This window comes from Xenopus laevis, chromosome 8L, assembly GCF_017654675.1.
Source record: "Xenopus laevis strain J_2021 chromosome 8L, Xenopus_laevis_v10.1, whole genome shotgun sequence".
NCBI lineage: Eukaryota > Metazoa > Chordata > Amphibia > Anura > Pipidae > Xenopus > Xenopus laevis.
In genome coordinates this window covers 98,347,554-98,365,710 of record NC_054385.1, presented here as the reverse complement: position 1 = coordinate 98,365,710, position 18,157 = coordinate 98,347,554, and the positions used below count along the sequence as shown (strand labels likewise).

The 18,157-nt window shown below is 38.9% G+C and overlaps 1 protein-coding gene across 6 annotated transcripts in view; it reads right to left on the bottom strand.

Moving 5' to 3' along the window:
* Nucleotides 1-1,005: 1,005 nt before the first annotated feature.
* Nucleotides 1,006-18,157, bottom strand: part of dpf3.L (D4, zinc and double PHD fingers, family 3 L homeolog) — a 148,672-nt gene continuing 131,520 nt past the window's right edge. For 3 of the 6 annotated variants that reach the window (XM_041573295.1, XM_041573294.1, XM_018231079.2), the window contains 3 exons: nt 6,599-6,711; nt 6,045-6,126; nt 1,006-3,033 (listed from right to left, as the gene is read on the bottom strand). In XM_041573295.1, coding sequence (XP_041429229.1) covers nt 2,972-3,033; nt 6,045-6,126; nt 6,599-6,711 — 257 coding nt within the window. In that variant the 3' untranslated portion in view covers nt 1,006-2,971. Of the gene's footprint in view, nt 3,034-6,044; nt 6,127-6,598; nt 6,712-17,424; nt 17,866-18,157 lie in introns of those variants that run through there. The other 3 variants (XR_005963492.1, XR_005963491.1, XR_001932738.2) reach the window with 1 other exon arrangement.

The following is an 18,157-nucleotide window of genomic DNA, read 5'->3' as shown; positions in this document are numbered from 1 at the left end:
TGTATTTTGTTAGTCTTGTCCATCAGAGCCGAATCTCTAAGAAAAGAGATTTTCCATTCTTATATTTACTTTAAATGCCCGCCCCAACCATTGTTTTGCACAATTTAAGCAACTTTTTAGGGCTAGTCCACACGAGGAGATTCGGGGAGATTTTGTCAGTGAGGCAACTTCGGGCGACTATAGAAAAAACGCATTGCCGCTTGTGCATTAACGCAGGTGACTTTCACTGTAGCCTATGGGGAAAAATGCTGAGACAGTCCAGGTGACAAAATCTCCCCGAATCTCCTCATGTGGACTAAACCTAACGGGGAACTATCGTGAAAATTAAAATTTAATATAAGCTTCAGCATACTGAAAGAAACTTTGTAAATACAATCAATTAAATATTCTGTACTGTTTCTGAAATAATCAAGTTTATATTCACTATTCCTCTCCCAGCATCTGTTTCTCTTCATTCTCACTTCATGCAGCAGTTGGGTGTCAGATATTCATTGACAGTTCGATCCAATATATCTTATAGGGGGCTCCTTTTGCCTAGAAGATGTATTAGAGCTCACTCTATTTAAATCACCAGACATCATGTCTCTCTACATGCAGGATTTGTGCAAAAGGCAGTTATTTTGTTTGTACTGGAATCAGTTATTTGAATGAGCTCTAATTCATCTGCTAGGAAAAGATATATTGGATCTAACTGTCAGTGAATATCTGACACCCAACTGCTGCATGGAGACAGAATGAAGAGAAACAGATGCTGAGAGTGGGATAGTGAAGATAAACTTGATTATTTCAGAAATGGTACAGAATTTTTAATTGAGTGTATTTAGAAAGTTTCTTATTTCAGTATGATGAAGCTTATATTACATTTTCATTTTCGCCACAGTTCCCCCATTTAGTATAGTATGTTATGTATAGTGGGAATGGCACAGACCCAGTGACAGTATCCTGATAGTTAATAACCAAAGACTCCTGCACAGGAATAAAGAAAGAGACAGGTACTGTATAAACTGATGGGAAATCAAGTTTTATTTAAAAGAACACAACTGAAATGTGTAACAGATATTAAATGCCATTCAGTAAAATGTTATAAAATCAAGTGCGATATCTTTTTCTTAATACTGATACTCTAATACCCATTTGCTAAAAGAGGGGTGAAATGCATGTGTCTGTCCCGCCAAACAGATTGAAGTCACGTGTCCTTACAATTATAAAGCATACTGGCATTTTGTGGTGTATCCCCAAGTACTTTAGCCCCATCCCTGCACCACAGGGAGTCAACATGGCATGAACGGATAATTCTTCACCCACTGCTCTGTTAAGCTGGCCATAGATACAGACGTATGAATTCTTGATTCGTATGACTTTCGGATCATGTGTGGATCGTCCCGACATTTTTCGTTCCATGTCGATCATTTAGTCAATCAGACAGAAGATTTATATTGACTAGTGATAATATCTCTGCATGTATTGTCTATCTGACAATATCAATGGGAGACTATCACTACTATTTGTCGCACGATTGCTGTCAGTGACAGAGTCACAGAACAACACCCGATTTGTTCTTTTACTACTTTATTCAATCTGAATGGTTAGTGGTAGGTCGGGAGATTGCACCGCACAATCGTTTGTCTAATATTAAGGTTATACTGTATCTATGGCCAGCTTTAGGCTTTCCCCAGGAAACAACTGGACAGATTCCATCTAATAAGAAAAACCTATCTCACCATTTCTCCCGTTGAAAATCTGCAGCTGATATCAATTTTTCTTACTGAATGGTATCTGGAGTTATAATCATATCGGAACTTTGTCCCTCTCCTTTACTGGGGAAACAAGGAAACTGGAGAAACGAATGCTTCCTCTCTGAAACGTCATACCCTCTAATAAGTCCAACGTGCCAGTGTTTCATGTATAAGCGTGGCACAAGAGAGCAGTAAGATATTTTCCAGTTTTAATTGTTTTGTGTAAGAACAGTATACCTGCCAGCATCCTCCCCATATGAAAAGAATCAGGACAATCTGGCCCAATCCAGATTTAGCTATAACCCGACCCCCCCTGCCCCTTTCACGTAACACCTCCCCTTCCTTGTCTTGAAATTTGGGGAAAAACTGGACAGTTGACAGGTATGGAATGGAACAATAAAGCATGCCATACATAAATATAGGAATGTCTAAATTATAAGGAGAACATTTCTGAACCCAGATCACAATACATTGAAATCCCTTGCATGGACTTACTGTAGGCCACTGATACTTAGAGAACAGTGTCATTCTCCCCATTCATAACCTTTGCTTCCTCCAAAGGCACCGGTCAGTGTTCTGCATTGTACAGCCAGTCACAAAAAGGGAGAATGCACATGAACATATTATTAAATGGGTTCTAAATCTGTGGCTCGTTCCATAGGTATTATACAATTAATGAGCAGCATAGGTTTGTTAGCACTAATGTCCCTTTAAATATTAAAAAGCATTTTAAAGGCATGACAAGTGGCTTGTCAATGAAGAGCTTGCGTCAGTGTTATATAAGGTATAGACAGATAGGCAGCTGAAGCAAGAGAAGCAAAGCAATACATGACTGAGCAGTCTTGAAAGAAGAGCAGTGTTAGTGTGAACTCCCGCACCCATAATATGTGTTTAATGTAGCTTGTAACCTATGTCCCTAGATGTACAAACCTAGCTTATGAAATGTCAGACCAGCCATAACGAATACTGAAGAATATCTTGGAATAGGCAGCACTGCAAACCATACCTAAATAACTCGATCAGTCCTGGCAGTGCATCTGTCTAGGGTTTCCCAGAAAACCCCCAAAAGTCAAACTGTACATCGACTTCTGGTGGTTTTAATACTAGTAAATCAGCAGGATGGTAACAAAAGAAAACCAAATGATGAGCTTTACGTGTGAGTGAGAGAAATGCTTGGTCTTTCTTCTTCCCAGGCAAGAAATGGTTTTCTCTCTGCATAGCAGGGCATAGTTCATTTAGATGGAGAACGAGGTCTTCTCCTTTAATTCGTTCACACACAAATGGCAGCTCCAGCTTCCTGTTTAGTAAAGAGAATAAGTAAACAAGGTTTGTCTGACAATTAATAAAACTAGTTCAGTCTGACCCACACCCAACCCTAACCTGCAATGGTTGGCCAAATTTCAACCCTAACCTGCCCAAATTGTGGTCAATCCGCAGCTCACTACAGGTTTTGGTCAACCAGCACATCACTATGGACCATATACTCTATCTAAGCCTGCAATCATTATAACATGCTAAATACTGTTTAGTTGAGCAGATATTTAAAGTTATACCTCCTTGTCCAATTGACCAATCCCCATTGATCTTTGATTTGGACTATAGTGCACAGTACTGTCCTATGCAGGACAAAGGGAGGTTAGAAGTGATAGGAGCATCAACATGTAAGCATTTTCAGTGCATTATCTGGACAATCTGATCTGGGAACAGTAGGCCAGTATGATTTTATGATTTTTTTAAAGGGGAACTTTAAAGGCTTCATCATACTAAAATGAGACATTTTGTAAATGCAATTAAATAAATATTCTGCATTGTTTCAGTTTATGTTCACTATCCCTCTCAGCATGTGTTCTCTTCGTTCTGTCTTCATACAGCAGTTGGGTGTCAGAGAGTAGTTGACAGTTAGATCCAATATATGTTATAGGGGGGTGCATCTTTCCTAGCAGATGTATTAGAGCTCATTCAAATAACTGATTCCAGTACAAAAAAATATAACAAAATAACTGACTTTTGCACAAATTTTGCATGTAGAGAGACATGATGTCTGGTGATTTTAAATAGTGAGCTCTAATGCATCTTCTATGCAAAAGGAGTCACCTATAAGATATATTGGATCTAACTGTCAATGATTATCTGACACCCAACTGCTGCATGAAGACAGAATGAAGAGAAAGAAGATGCTGAGAAAGGAATAGTGATGATAAACTTGATTATTTCAGAAACAGTACAGAATGTTTAATGAATTGTATTTCGAAAATTTCTTATTTCTGTATGATAAAGGTTATATTAAATTTTCATTTTTGTGATAGTTTCCCTTTAAAGGGGAACTCCAGCTTCCAAACCAAAAATGTGATAAAGAGGTCCACATAACACAGACACCCCTAATATACCCATCACAGATACCTGTTACTTCAAAAAGTATGAATAAATGCAGTAATGTAACTTGGTGGGGGCGGGCCCTGGTGCGGGCCGTGCAGACGGGCCCGCCCCCACCCTCGTCTGCGCGATTTTTCTCTGCCGCTGCAGCCGACTCCAGCCGGCTGCAGCACGCACGATCTTCCGGGGGGGCCCTGCGGGGGTGCGGGCCCTGGCCCATTTGCACCCCCTGCTCCCCCGGTAGTTACGCCCCTGAATAAATGCCATTTTCTATGCTAAAATCCAGCTGTTTAACAATTCTTCTCTTTCTGCATCATTTGAAATCCTGGCAGGGAAGGAGGGACTAAACACTGATGTTACAAATTGTAACAACTTCTCCACAGCTTACAGACAGAATGCATGAACTACATAACCCACAATGCATTGCACTGTGATGTTCCTTTTCTTATTGAATTCACATGTGCAAGGAATTGTGGGGTTTGGAGGATGCAGGCTAAGGACAGATGGCTGTTCATACAAAGCCCTGCGCAACAGTCCTGCGCATCCCCAGTGTTTTTGAACCAATGTGGGTGTGGTTGGGCAGCATGCCGCCCCCTAAAATCCTGCCACCCTAGGCCCGGGCCTTGGTGGCCTTTCCACAATTTCGGACCTGCAAAACGCGTCAAGCGAGCACCCGACATCATCACCAGGCAACCAAAAAGGGCACTCGCGGCAGAGAGGCAATGCTTGTCAGGGCACAACCGCTGTGAGTGCGTGTGAACTATTGACTGGTGAATCGCGATGCTTGAAAACTGGCTACAATTCTACAACGTGGGATCATATATGCTGACCAGGATTAGTTACTTTGATGGGCATAGAAAACTATTAAACGTTTCTAAATATACATCTAAACCACACGCGGTGATTTGAAATTAGCACACATGTGAGATACATGAGCGTGATGTGTATATGAACTCTGTTCAATTGAGATTTTGAAGTGGGCTCAATAGACCAAAAAGAAGGTGTAAATATACTACACTATATATTATTATTTTATTATTTTGCTGTACGGCTTATGACTATGAAGATTTTCATTCATCCAGGTCATGGTATATCTAGTATAGGTAAACTAAATAACTGGATTTGCTGAGTAATCATTGAAGACATGCTATACTGCTTGTTTCCCTAAGCTATTGCAGCGCTGACTCCATATTAATTGAAGAAACAAAGTAACAGTAGTCAGTCAGCTCAGCAAAGTAGTCAGATCAGCAGGAGAGCGGGGGCTAGACTTAGGGAACTTTTCCAAAACCATTAAAAAGCATGAAAAGTCTGCATATTTTTTAATTGATGTATATTGCAAAGTTATGTTTTGTGGAGTTCCCCTTTAAAGCTGGCCATAGACGCAAAGATCCGATCGTACGAATCGTGGATTTGTACGATTTTCGGACCATGTGTGGAGAGTCCCGACATTTTTCGTCCGTCGGAGATCGGTCGTTTGGTCGATCGGACAGGTTAGAAAATTTCTGTCGGCTGCCGATAATATCTCTGCGTGTATTGCCGATCGTATGATTTTCAGAGGGAGACTGTCACTAGTGTTGTCAGACATAAGTATCGTACGATTGCCGTCAGGGGCAGAACATTGGGTGATCTGTTCTTATTTGATCGGAATGGTAAAGACTTTGATCTGAATGGTTAGTGGAGGGTCGGGAGATGGGAAAGTCCGATCGTACGTTGATTCGTACGATCGGATCTTTGCGTCTATGGCCAGCTTAAGGATAGCAATCACATGGTAATGCGACTATTACTCAACTACAACACTCATCATCCTTAGCAGCAGCAGCTGAAGAGTTACAGTTTTTCTAATTTCCCAAATCTTATTCATTTATCAGCAGCACCCTTTTGTCTCATACGGTTTAATAATGTATCTATTGTTAGAGCTTTTGGACAGGCTCATACCTTCTGGAGGTTCAGCCATGGGTGGGATTAGACAGTACATGTGGTATCCACGGTCACAGTCATCACAAAAAAGCAGCTGTTCCTAAAATAAATACACTTAAATGTAGATTCCATTGACATAAACATTGCTCCTGTACAAACATGAGATGTATGCATAGACCCTTCCTCTCTTTATGCATCCATATATTGAGGGTCCATAAACCTAAAATAAGGCTTTTTCAAATATAAAATTCAAATGCATTGTGACATGTACATGCGTGAGGGCATTCGCAAATCCAAATGGTTTCATATTAAATATAACATTCTCTGAAACTTGTTAGGGGCACTTCAGTGTCATTCAGCAGGTGTCAGCTCAATATACCAGATGAACATATTTATAAACACATGTGCCACATTAAGGAAGATTAGGATTCCTCTAATGATTTGGAATATATATGAGAAAATATAAAAGGGCTCATTCATTAAGGGGTGTCGAGATGAGCACTGCCTTTACACCCCTGCAGAGATTGTGTCTTTCTCCCAACCATAATTAAGAACAATCTCTGGCAACTCACATCATTCTCAGATGTCCCACAGACAACACAGGATTTGCACTCGATGCATTGCCACTGGTAGGTTTTGACGGCCTCTGTCATATTCACAGTGAACTGCAAGCAGGTCGGATGGCCTAAAGGAAAGCCAGAAATACACAATGTGGGATCTTGTAGGCTTCATAGTGTAAAACATGTACAAGTGCAACAGGGATAGCGACTATTTGGGAAAAGCAAGCAATAACCCTTTTGCTGCCAGTCACATAGGGATTCCCTCTCACTCATACTGTAAGCAAAAGCAAAATGACTCAGAGCTCTTAAGATCAAACTGGAATATACAATAACATCTAGAAGAGTAAATACTGACAATATATAGAGTTCAGCATGTTGCCATATCTGAGTGCTTGGTTTGTTCCATCTAACAATTACCTGTAAAAGTCAGGTTGGATTAGACAAGCAGCTTTGTTAATGTATATTTCATTTACAAGAGCTTTGAGGGGGGTACAAAAAAACCCAAATGACACAGCTACTTTATGCATTTTCATACCATAACAGAAAAACAAAAAGACAACATTCCCTAAAATGGAAGGGAGGCAGGTGCGCCTAAAGTTTGGGGCAGCATAAACATCCTGGCCCCAACATGTGTTTCCAGTCCAGACTTCAGCTAAGAGGAAGGACCCAGAAAGATTAATGGCAGACTTCCTTCTGCAAGAAAAATAAAAAAAAAACACGGAAGTAAAATACAGTTACACTTCTTTCCTTTTTTTATAGTAATGACTGAGGCAAATATTCAGACTTTCTTTCTTCTTCACAGCAGGTACCTTTTTAATGGCCTAGTCCAATCAGTTGTCACAGTCAGGGCAGGTCAAAATTGGCTGTATTATAAAGTAATTGTAATACCATATTCCCTTTAACCACCCTCAAAATTTGTGAAAAAACTCAATTCAGAGGCAGATTTATCAGATAAACTGGGGAATTCTAAAGGATTCCTAGCAGTTTTTTTTTTAGTAACATTTTCAAAGCTGATACCTTTAACTTTTTTAAGAATATGACTGCTTTGAGCAGTTGAGCACCTCACCTATTGAATTCTTACTCCCTTCCCTAATGTAAAATTCAAAGGGAAGACAGAATCAGGACTATCCTTTTCCATCCTGGAACGATTTGTTCAAGGGAAATACTGCTAGATGCTAGAGCCGGACCAAGAGGTAATGGCACCCAAGGCCACCCATTTGTCCGCTGCCACCCCATTCCCCACCCTGCCACTCTTGTGCAGCAACTGTCCATCTTCATCCCTAGGCCCCCTGCCTGCTGCCACCCACGTTCCTCCAACAAGCCCCCACCCTGTGCTACAGGAGGAGAACCAGGCATTTTTTGGGAATTGCTAACTATGCTTTGTGCCCAAGACACAAGATTATGCGTCCAACCCTTAAGTCTGTCCTGAATACTTCCAAACTACAAAGAATAGTGTTTGGCTACCCATGCAGTCTAACTGACATAAGTTCAGCTTTGATAAATGCGTCAATTTGTAAGAAACATAATAAGTTAGTAAAATATTAAAATGCAGGGAATCCTTCATAATCCTTAGATCAGTATTTGATAAATCAGAATCTTGTTTGTTCACAGATTAACATTTTTATGGGGGTTAACCAATGCCCAATATTTTTTACTGGTATTTAAGATGTGAGCATATTTTTTAAATGTTCTGATACAGGTGTCGATTTGCACCTCTGAAGTCAATGTGTTGAGAAGACTAACTCCCATGCTAGTAATTTCCCAGTAAGTCCACATTTTTTAAGTCATCATAAGTCAAGATCAGTGTCAGCAAACGTTTAACATTTGTTCATTTTGTTCTGTATATTTATTGTAGTAAATCAAATTTATGCATTCACATGTAAAGGAAAGAAATTACCTCCACATGTGCTGAGTTATTCATTTTATACAACATAGAGAACACAATCTGCCCTGCAGATCCATTGGCAAAGCAATAGTAGAACAGTACTTTCATTTCTCCTTCTACTGGGGAATTTACTAAAGAATAGCTCATTTGGACTTCAGACCTTTTTTGCTTTACAATTCAGTCAGGATTATCCACCCAAATAAGCCACTAAACATGACATTTTACTTTGGCTTGCAGGCAACAAATACACTGGGTATTTATATTTGGGTTGTTTTACATTTAAAACTCACTTTAATGGCAATTCAAACATCATAAAATATGGGACAATCAAGACAAACAGACATCTTATGTTAAGATAAAGTTCAAGTGCAATTCCACCCTTTCATTTTAGGACACGTGACATTTTCTAGAGATTTTTCCTTTGATATTTGCTCGGGTTGTAATCTCTCAAGACCAAACCCAAAAAAGTGTATCAGTTGCTATGGTTATGGTAAATATAAGTTGACATTGGATTCGCTATAACCACAGCAACGTTCTTTTCATTTTTGGTAGAAACAATTCTTGACATTTTATCTGGGGAGAATAAAACAAGCCATGTGCCATTACCCTTAAACATAGCGTTGTGTTTTTTCATCCTACAACACATAATACAGGTCAATATACATATACAGGTATAGGACCTGATCCATATGGGAACAGATCTAGTACCTGTACATGTTTTTTGTTCTGGATACTCAACCAGTTGTATTACTGCAACAAAGCTGATTGGACAAAAGGGCAGACAAAACAGCATTTTCCTGATTAAACACAAATATCAGTTCACTGGCTGACAAGCTGGCCAACAGAATCAGCCCACTATGTTTGCCTGTGTGACCAAATTGCACTAATATGAGATTTGCATGCCCTAATACAGGCCATTTCAGCTCAATATCGATAACATAATATCTTGAATAACGAGCAACTTGTGTCCAGCCAATTACTGATCTACAGCTTTGTAATTCAATTGGAGAGCTGCACATAGGAAAAGCAGAAATATGTAAGTGAAGCAAATAAGACATATTCAGAGACAATTGGTGTTTTTCAAATGTTGAAATATTTAATACGCTTGTAAGCATCAGGTACAGCTGCAAGTACAGAGTGACTCTGGCCTAAGAAGGGCCCAATGAATCAAACTATATACCTATGGCTCATCTCTTTATACACTACAAAGACGTTGTTAAAATAACGTTAAATGAAATCACAGAGACCATTCATGTGCACAGGGTAAAGAGCATTAAGAGCAGGGGTTCTGCACAAATGTCATTACTTAAAGCTAATCATCTGCCAAGAAGAAACAGCCACAAAATTAAGGAATAGAATCTTTACAAAATATCCGCTACTTATCATTTTTCAATACAAAGGCATGCCTGGCCAACAATCTGTAGTTAAAATGTTTTTTCTTTTCAAGCTATGCTGTAATATTCTGCAAGTTAGTGGAACACAGAGGAGAGACATGTATTTTACACTCCTTTTTAACCATTGTTTCACCAGGTTAACGAAAACATTTCCAAGTTTGACTAAGCGTGGTTAGTTATATTGTGTGCTGGGGATTGCACTTTGGACTAGCTTAGTCTAGTCTTAGTATAGAAACTCAAACAGACACAATTATTTCATTTCTCCTATCCAATTCTATGTTTAGAAGTCCCCAGTACTTCGTCATATGGAAAGAGCATGTACAGAAACACGCTTATGTTTCCTGGTGGCATGTAAATGTACCTAAACATGTAATGCACATGGTAGGTGTAGAATGGGGTTATGCAATATATGGCACTCAATCTGTGAATTTCCGTTTTCGTAGCATCAGCTGAGCTTGTTGATGGATGCAGGCCATTACCTGTCCCTGATTTGAAATAGAACATGTAGTTATGTAGGCAATGGGGCAACTGCAGTAGAACTCACTGAACCAACTGCTGCCTTGTATCTATGCTTTACAAGGCCAGTTGTGTGATACCCTCTCAATGGTTTTTGGTTGGTGCAGTATTATACATAGCCTGGACAATGCAATAAAATGCTCAGACAACCGCAGTTCTCACCGAGGGACAGTTTTTGAAAAACTATGGAAATCTGTTACCAGAGCTGAGCCATTTATCTAGAAAAGCTACACCAAAACAGAATTAAAAATTACAACAGTCAGTACATTGAATGCATTATATCAGAGCACTACATTATGGAAAGAGGAGGCAATTTAAATAACTAAGGTGCTTTATATACAGTATTTGAACAGTCCATTATAATGAAAAGGGGGTTGGAGAATATTGTTGGCCTCACAAATGGTGAGACCGAGGAGAATCCTATTGCCATTGCTTTGAGAATGGAAGGGGTTTTTTTTTTCTCCTTTCAGTTATAACAGGAAGGAGTCTGGGAGGCGCTTATTGCCTCTTTCTATGTCCACCAGGTGGGAAGGGGCTTCAGTGATGGTTTGGTATGCTTTCCATGTGTACATCAACAGAGCGATCTGGAAAAGAATAAAGTTGATGTACTTGTTTTGAACTGTGAATTAAAATGAGAACATATCGACAATGACCGAAAGCTAGTTCATTCTAATAATCGCAAATGTACGTATAGAGTGTTGATGGGATGTATAAAAGTGTGTCTAGATACAGGACACCTGTAAAGAGGACACCCTCTTAAAGAGCAGGAGGAGGCTTCAACAGTCTGTGTAACAGAGACAATGCTCCCTCTAATCTGCTTGCTCTCGAACACATACAATTTATGTATTGCACATAATAATTGTGGAGCACACAGAAACCTTTGCACACAGAAACCTTTGCACACATACAATTACATTTTTCCACAGAGCCATCTATTGCCCTCTGCATGCACTTGTTAAAAATGTGTTTGCACACATGGCCTACACATGAAAATTGAAAACAACCCAGCCTTCTGCCCAAGCACTAAACTGAGGCATAAACTGTGCGTTTAGATTATTGGTTTGACATCTATTACAAATTCAAACTGATTATTGTGTGAAATCTTTCCCAAAATAAGCAGCACACCACAAACAATGATCTTGTGTTCTGCACTGATTCTGATCTGCCAGTATTGTTAGATCTGGCATGAAACTTCCAAATTATCCTATGCAAGTTATCTATCGTAGCGCCTTTACAGAAGTGAAAATATTAGAAAAAAATGGTTCTGTAGACATTTTTCTGAACCAAGAATGTTCCATTTACTATAACATTTGCTTTCTTGAAACAAACTGCAATAATGGTCATATAAAACATTTAAATTCACACCCATATCCAAGGGAGAGAGGATAATTCTCTATTCTACAACAGTTTGGCAGATAAGAAGAAATCAAACTGCAAATCCCTTTATTTGGGACACCAAATTAACAACATTTTTCAATGCTGTGCTCTGCATGGAGATATCTTCATATGAGGCCAGTATTACTGCGCATTAGTCTAGCACCCAATAGCTCTGTGTGTCTTCACCCTAAGGGTCCTATGTAGGTAATCCAAGACTAATGTCACTCTTCTGCAATGAGACCATGTTCTATGTGTACATTTTAAAATTAATTATCACTCAACATGTAACTTCACAATACTCTCCAGCTTGTTATCCCCAATATGCCTTGATAGATTACTAAAAATAATCAAAATTTTCAAAATCAAAATTGTTATGGAATACAGGGACTTCTTTTGTGTCCTCTCCTCTCTCTGTGCCCCCGACAGTATTCTATAACTTTTCTCTCCTGTTGCATGGCTACTGTTTCTTTATAAATTACAGTGTTTAAGATAAAAAGTAAGCCAAATAGACAAGAAGAAGGTTTACCTATCAGTAGAAGTCACCACGGAGTTCCATGACCTGTATAAAAACATTTGCCCTTCGGCCTCGTGTTTTTATATGGTCATGAAACTCCTTGGTAGCTTATAATATCCTTATATTTTACAAGAGGGGGTACTTTATTCACTATATATCTTACAAGAAAACAGAAAAGTTATCTGTTCAGAACTTACTGAGTTATGAACTGTTATCTATTGTAAAACAAGCCCAGATCACTGGGGTGGCTTCTGTCAAGGGGCAGAAATGCAAAGTACTAGGCCTAGTGCAATATTTAGTGCTAGTTACAGGGCACTTTGCACTAAATCGGTTAAAATGGGTTTCTGATAATGGCTCTATCTGCAGCCGACAGCCAAAGCTGCTCAGAAGGTCCAGTTGGAACTTTCAAAAACAAATGTCATGGCAATAACTTGTGTGACAAGCAAATCATTTTAATGGTCACATAATGGGTAACTTACTTTAGGATGGAAAGTGAAGTACTGTGGCCTTGCTGGTGGGATGGACATAATTAATTAAACTGATGGGTCAGAACAAGGATATAAATAAAAAAGATTGTGCTTCAAACTAAAAGCCCAGTAACACCAGGAAATAAAAATGCCCTAAAGGCTTTTACAAATAATATTTACTATGAATTTTCTGGCAATGTGGTATCATTTCTAGAAAACAATTTTTTTGTGTGTGTTTCTTATTCAATAATAGTGTAATTGGAGCAAGTTCATAATTATGTATTATCTAAGGCTCTAAGAAACCCAATAGACAGAATGGGGTTTTCTTTAAAATGCAGGTACCAAAGTGGAAAAATATACTGATTTTATAATTAGTTGTAATATACTGTGTATAATTACTGATAAAATTCCACAACATATGTAAGTAGAGACCAAGCCAGAGCCTGTGGTTGAACTTGGTTAAATCTCAGAGACACCTGTAATCTTCCTTTGTTCCAATGAGTCATTCAGGGAAGGCAGTTGTGTGGTGCTTATGTCTGTGAGTAGCAAGAGAATATACTGACAACTCTATGTAGACTAACCACATTTATATCCCAACACTATTCAGAAGTGGTTAAGCCCATTGAATATATAGATTCCGTTTGAAACATTTCTCCCAGTTTTGGCCATTCTCGGTTAAATATATGTAAGTATGGCTTATGGCTATCCAGTAAAAGATTGTGATTAATTGTCTTACTAGCTGTTAGCAAGTAATTTCTATAGACAAGACACATATAGAGCAGGGGCAACGAGTTCCCTTTTAATCAGACGGCAGAGGGCAGTCACTTAAACACAAAAACTAGGGATGCGCTGAATCCACTATTTTGGATTCTGCCGAACCCCCGAATCCTTTGCGAGAGATTCGGTCGAATACCGAACCGAATCCGAACCCTAATTTGCATATGCAAATTAGGGGTGGGAAGGGGAAAACATTTTTTACTTCCTTATTTTATGACAAAAAGTCACGCGATTTTTCTCCCCGCCCCTAAATTGCATATGCAAATTAGGATTCGGTTCGGCCGGGCAGAAGGATTCGCCCGAATCCGAATCCTGCTGAAATAGGCTGAATCCCGAATCAAATCCTGGATTCGGTGCATCGCTAACAAAAACCTAATGCTAACTGATACAAACAGGTTATTCATACAATTCAAAGCCACCACTTTGAATTGCCACATTGCGATATAATGAATTTTGGGGGACCACTGAGGTGGATTACTCATTCAGGTGTCTATGGCATAAAGCGGGAAAAGGGAACACTCAGGGCAGATTTATCAAAGGTCTAAGTGAAAATCTAATTTCGAGCTAATTTTCGAGCTAATAGTCCAGATTTGATTCGAATTTGAAAAAATTTAAATTTATCATGTACTTTCTCTTTAAAAATTGACTTCGACCATTCGCCATCTACAACCTGCCAAATTGCTGTTTTAGCCTATGGGGGACCCCCTAGAACTTATTTGGAGTCAATTGGTGGCGCTGTTACTTCGATTCGTACGATTCGAATATGATCTAAAGCGGCCTATTCACCTGGAAAAAAAAAACATTTACATTTTTTAAATAAATTTCAGTTGGTCTTTTTAAATTCGAATTAAATACGACCCTTGATAAATCTGCCCCTCAGCGTATCAGATGTTAGAAAACCACAGTCCTCAACATTCTTCCATCAGCTAATATAGAGGTGATGGGGGATTTAATTTTGTAACATCGGGAGTGACATTGCTTCACTGTTCTTGCCTGAAGACTCATTTTAAGTGGTGGAGATAAAATATTGTTTACTTAACGGGTCTGGGTGCAGTACAAAACTCTGAATTTTGTAGCATGTTCTGTATCTGCTTATAAGTAATACTGTGCACTGGGGCAAGAGGTTTTCGGTTACTGCTGCAAAGTGGTTTAAAGGTATGGTTCCCCTTTAAATGAACGTTTTGTATGAATAGGGAGTGGTATTCCAAGACAAATTGCAATTGGTTTTTAATTTTTTATTATTTGTGGGATTTTTTTAAATTATATAACCTATTATTCAGCAGCTCTCCAGTTTGCAATTTCAGCAATCTGGGTGCTAGGGTCCAAATTACCCTAGCAACCATGCATTGATTTGAATAAGAGACTGTAATACGAATAGGAGAGGATCTGTTTAGAAAAATAAGTAATATAAAGTAGCAATATAACAATAAGTGTGTAACCTTTGTTTTTTTAGATGGGGTCGGTGACCCTCATATGAAAGCTGGAAAGAGTCAGAAGAAGAAGGCAAATAATTTGAAAACTATAAAAAATGAAGACCAATTGAAAAGTTGCATAGACTTGTCCATTCTATAACATGCTAATTTAAAGGTCAACCACCCCTTTAACAAACTGATACAGTTATCCAAAAAGGTGAAGATTTTAATTCAACAAAGTGTGTTCCACAGTAGTGATGTGCGCGTCGAAAAATTCTCAACCTGCACCCAACCCTAACTGACCCCTCCCAACCTGCACCTGGCCCGCCGTACCCCTCTCTATTTATAGACCCGCCCCCGCCTCGCAGTGACATCATGAAAAGGGTGGGCATGAGTCTATAAATTTAGGGGCCATCAGTGATAGGCGGGGAGAGCAGGAGAAGAGCTCAACTGACCTATGGGTCCCGCAGGTTTTGGGCCTGGCACGCACATCACTGTTCCACAGCCAAATTTCTTTTGTTATTGTTATTTTACAGTCAAGCACCATTCATTTCTGTGACGTAAATGTTGCTTTTCTCTAAAAGGGGTTTTTGTCCCATAAACCCCATTACTGTATCATAAATCACAAAATTGTTCCTCTAATCCTAATGTCTCAATTGTACCCTAACCTTTAGTTTGTAAACTCTCGCATGTAGGCCCATCTAATCCTATTGTACTCCTTAAACCCTTGTTTGATATTCACCGTTTATTTCCTGTCGGTTATAAACTAAGGTGAAGCACTGCCGAACCCGTCTATATAATTAAATGATGATGATAAACATAGGTGCTTTTGTTGGAGGAGTTGATGCTATGGGTCCTATTATGCTCCTCTGTTGCTCATCTAGTCAGAAACTCTGGTATCTTACTTGTAGGGATGCACTGAATCCACTATTTTGGATTCGGCCGGATCCCCGAATCCTTCTTGAAAGATTCGCCCGAATACCGAACCGAAACCGAATCCTAATTTGCATATGCAAATTAGGGATGGGATTCGGTTCGGCCAGGCAGAAGGATTCGGCCGAATCCGAATCCTGCTGAAAAAAGCCGAATCCCGAACCAAATCCTGGATTCGTTGCATCTCTACTTACTTGAGTAATTTTGAATAACAATAATATTTAAATCGGTCACATTCATGATGCAGACAATGCATGATACAAGATGGAACGCTTGAGTCTAGTAACTCATAGTAACCAATTATCTGTATTCTTTTAACAGGATACTATAATATCATACCTGCTCATTTATTGCTATGGGTTACTAGACCTTGGGCGACTTTTATTACATCATTCCTGGACATTCAAAGAGCTATTTCTTTAAGCCAACAATAACATCTAGGCCACACATAGTTCTCTTGTACTTGGGGTGCAGGTATACAATCCACTATTATATGTTACAGTATAACAGATAAAGAGAGTTCACTTACTGTATTTGTAGTGACTAGCAACAAGTAACGTTTTGAAGCCCACTGATTAAAACATCTGTGCTGCATTTCAGGGACAATAGAATATAAACAATATGCACACCACCATTGTACATTTAGGGGCATATTTATCAACACTGGAGAGATAGCAAACCAATCAGATTTTTGCTTTCTAACTTGTAGGTAACTGTTCAAAACTGATTGTCGATTGGTTGCTATGGGCAGTAGCAATGTCATACCTCCCAACATTTTGGAAAGAGAAAGAGGGTCAAAAAGATTTGCCACGCGGTGAAATTAGTTTGATCACGCCCATTTGTGTGACCACACCCCTTAATTACCATGTCCATTTAACAAAATTTGGCAGGTTGTGAAAGTTTGAACACAGTTGTGGTTTTACAGATTTGCTAATGAAGGTGAATTGCCCTTTAAGCTGCACAGCAGCTTAGTTTCCCCAAGAGACCTGCTTATCTTAAACAGTTATAAAAGTATCTATTCTGGGCTCAAAAAAAGTTAGAAACATTGCATCTTTTTCTGGCTGTTCAGTAGTGATGGGCCAGGCACAAATTTGCGGTGAAAATTCACCTGCGGCAATTTCCAATTTTCACGATTTTTTCGTGAAAACATTCTAAATGCTCGTTTTTTTCGTGAAAAGGTTCGAATTGCTTGATTTTGCGTGAAAAGGTCAGAATTTCGCAAATTTTTCGTGAAAATGTCTGAATTTCCCTCATTTTCAGTGAAAACAGACGAATTTTCGCAAATTTTGCGGGAAATTCGCCCATCACTACTGTTCAGTGCAGGAGATCAAAGAGAAAGTAAAGACATTTCGGTAACAAACCCAGGACTGTCAAAATCAGGACTGTCCCCCGAAAAACGGGACAGTTGGGAGGTATGTGATGCGTATCTCCAGAGTTAATAAATACGCCACTTAGTCTCCTTATTTCAGATCTTACATTCAAAAGTATCATCAGTTTTTCTGCTAGAAGAGTTGCTTTACTAAAACACCATACAACAACAAAAAAAAGCCTACCACACAGAACCACGTGGTTAACATGTATACTGGGCAGAATATGTTTATTCTCATCATAAAAACCCCCATCAGTCTTTCACTTATATTACTTTCTTTTCAGTGTCCAGATAAAATCCTTAAAATCCAAAATACTGTGCAACGTTAGCTGGCCAATTATACAAATGATTCTTTAAATATTGAAATAAATAACAGACTTTTTTTTTTTCTTATTCAGTCTTTTCAATGCTTAAAGGATTCCGGCTGAGTGTCAAACACAGCTCCTAAACTAAAAATAAAATATATATAAAAATCAAACCCCCCAAATCTTCAGCAAAGCCACTCATATTGCACAAGCAAAGTGTCAGGCTCCGGGTGCAGCGTGTCAGTAGGTAGGCTACATTTCTTATTCGCATCAACATCGACTAAAATTGCTTTCTTGATGGAGTTGCTGATCATCGAAAGGCATTGTGGACTGCAGAAGAGAAAAAACAGAGGAATGAGTTCTGATATTCTGGCTTTCTAGAAAATAAACAACTAAAAAACCGGAACATGTTTTTACATGTATTTTTTTTCAACCATTAATTGACATTTTAATGAAGGATTACAGAGGTAATTCTTCCAAAACCAACACCAATGAAATCTGTACAACACACAAGTGTTATTACACATAGAATTGACCCCAGCACTGTATTTCGGTCCAGTGCCACCCTAGTATTGGGAGGTGACTGCACATGATGTCACTTCTGGTTATGTATGACATCATT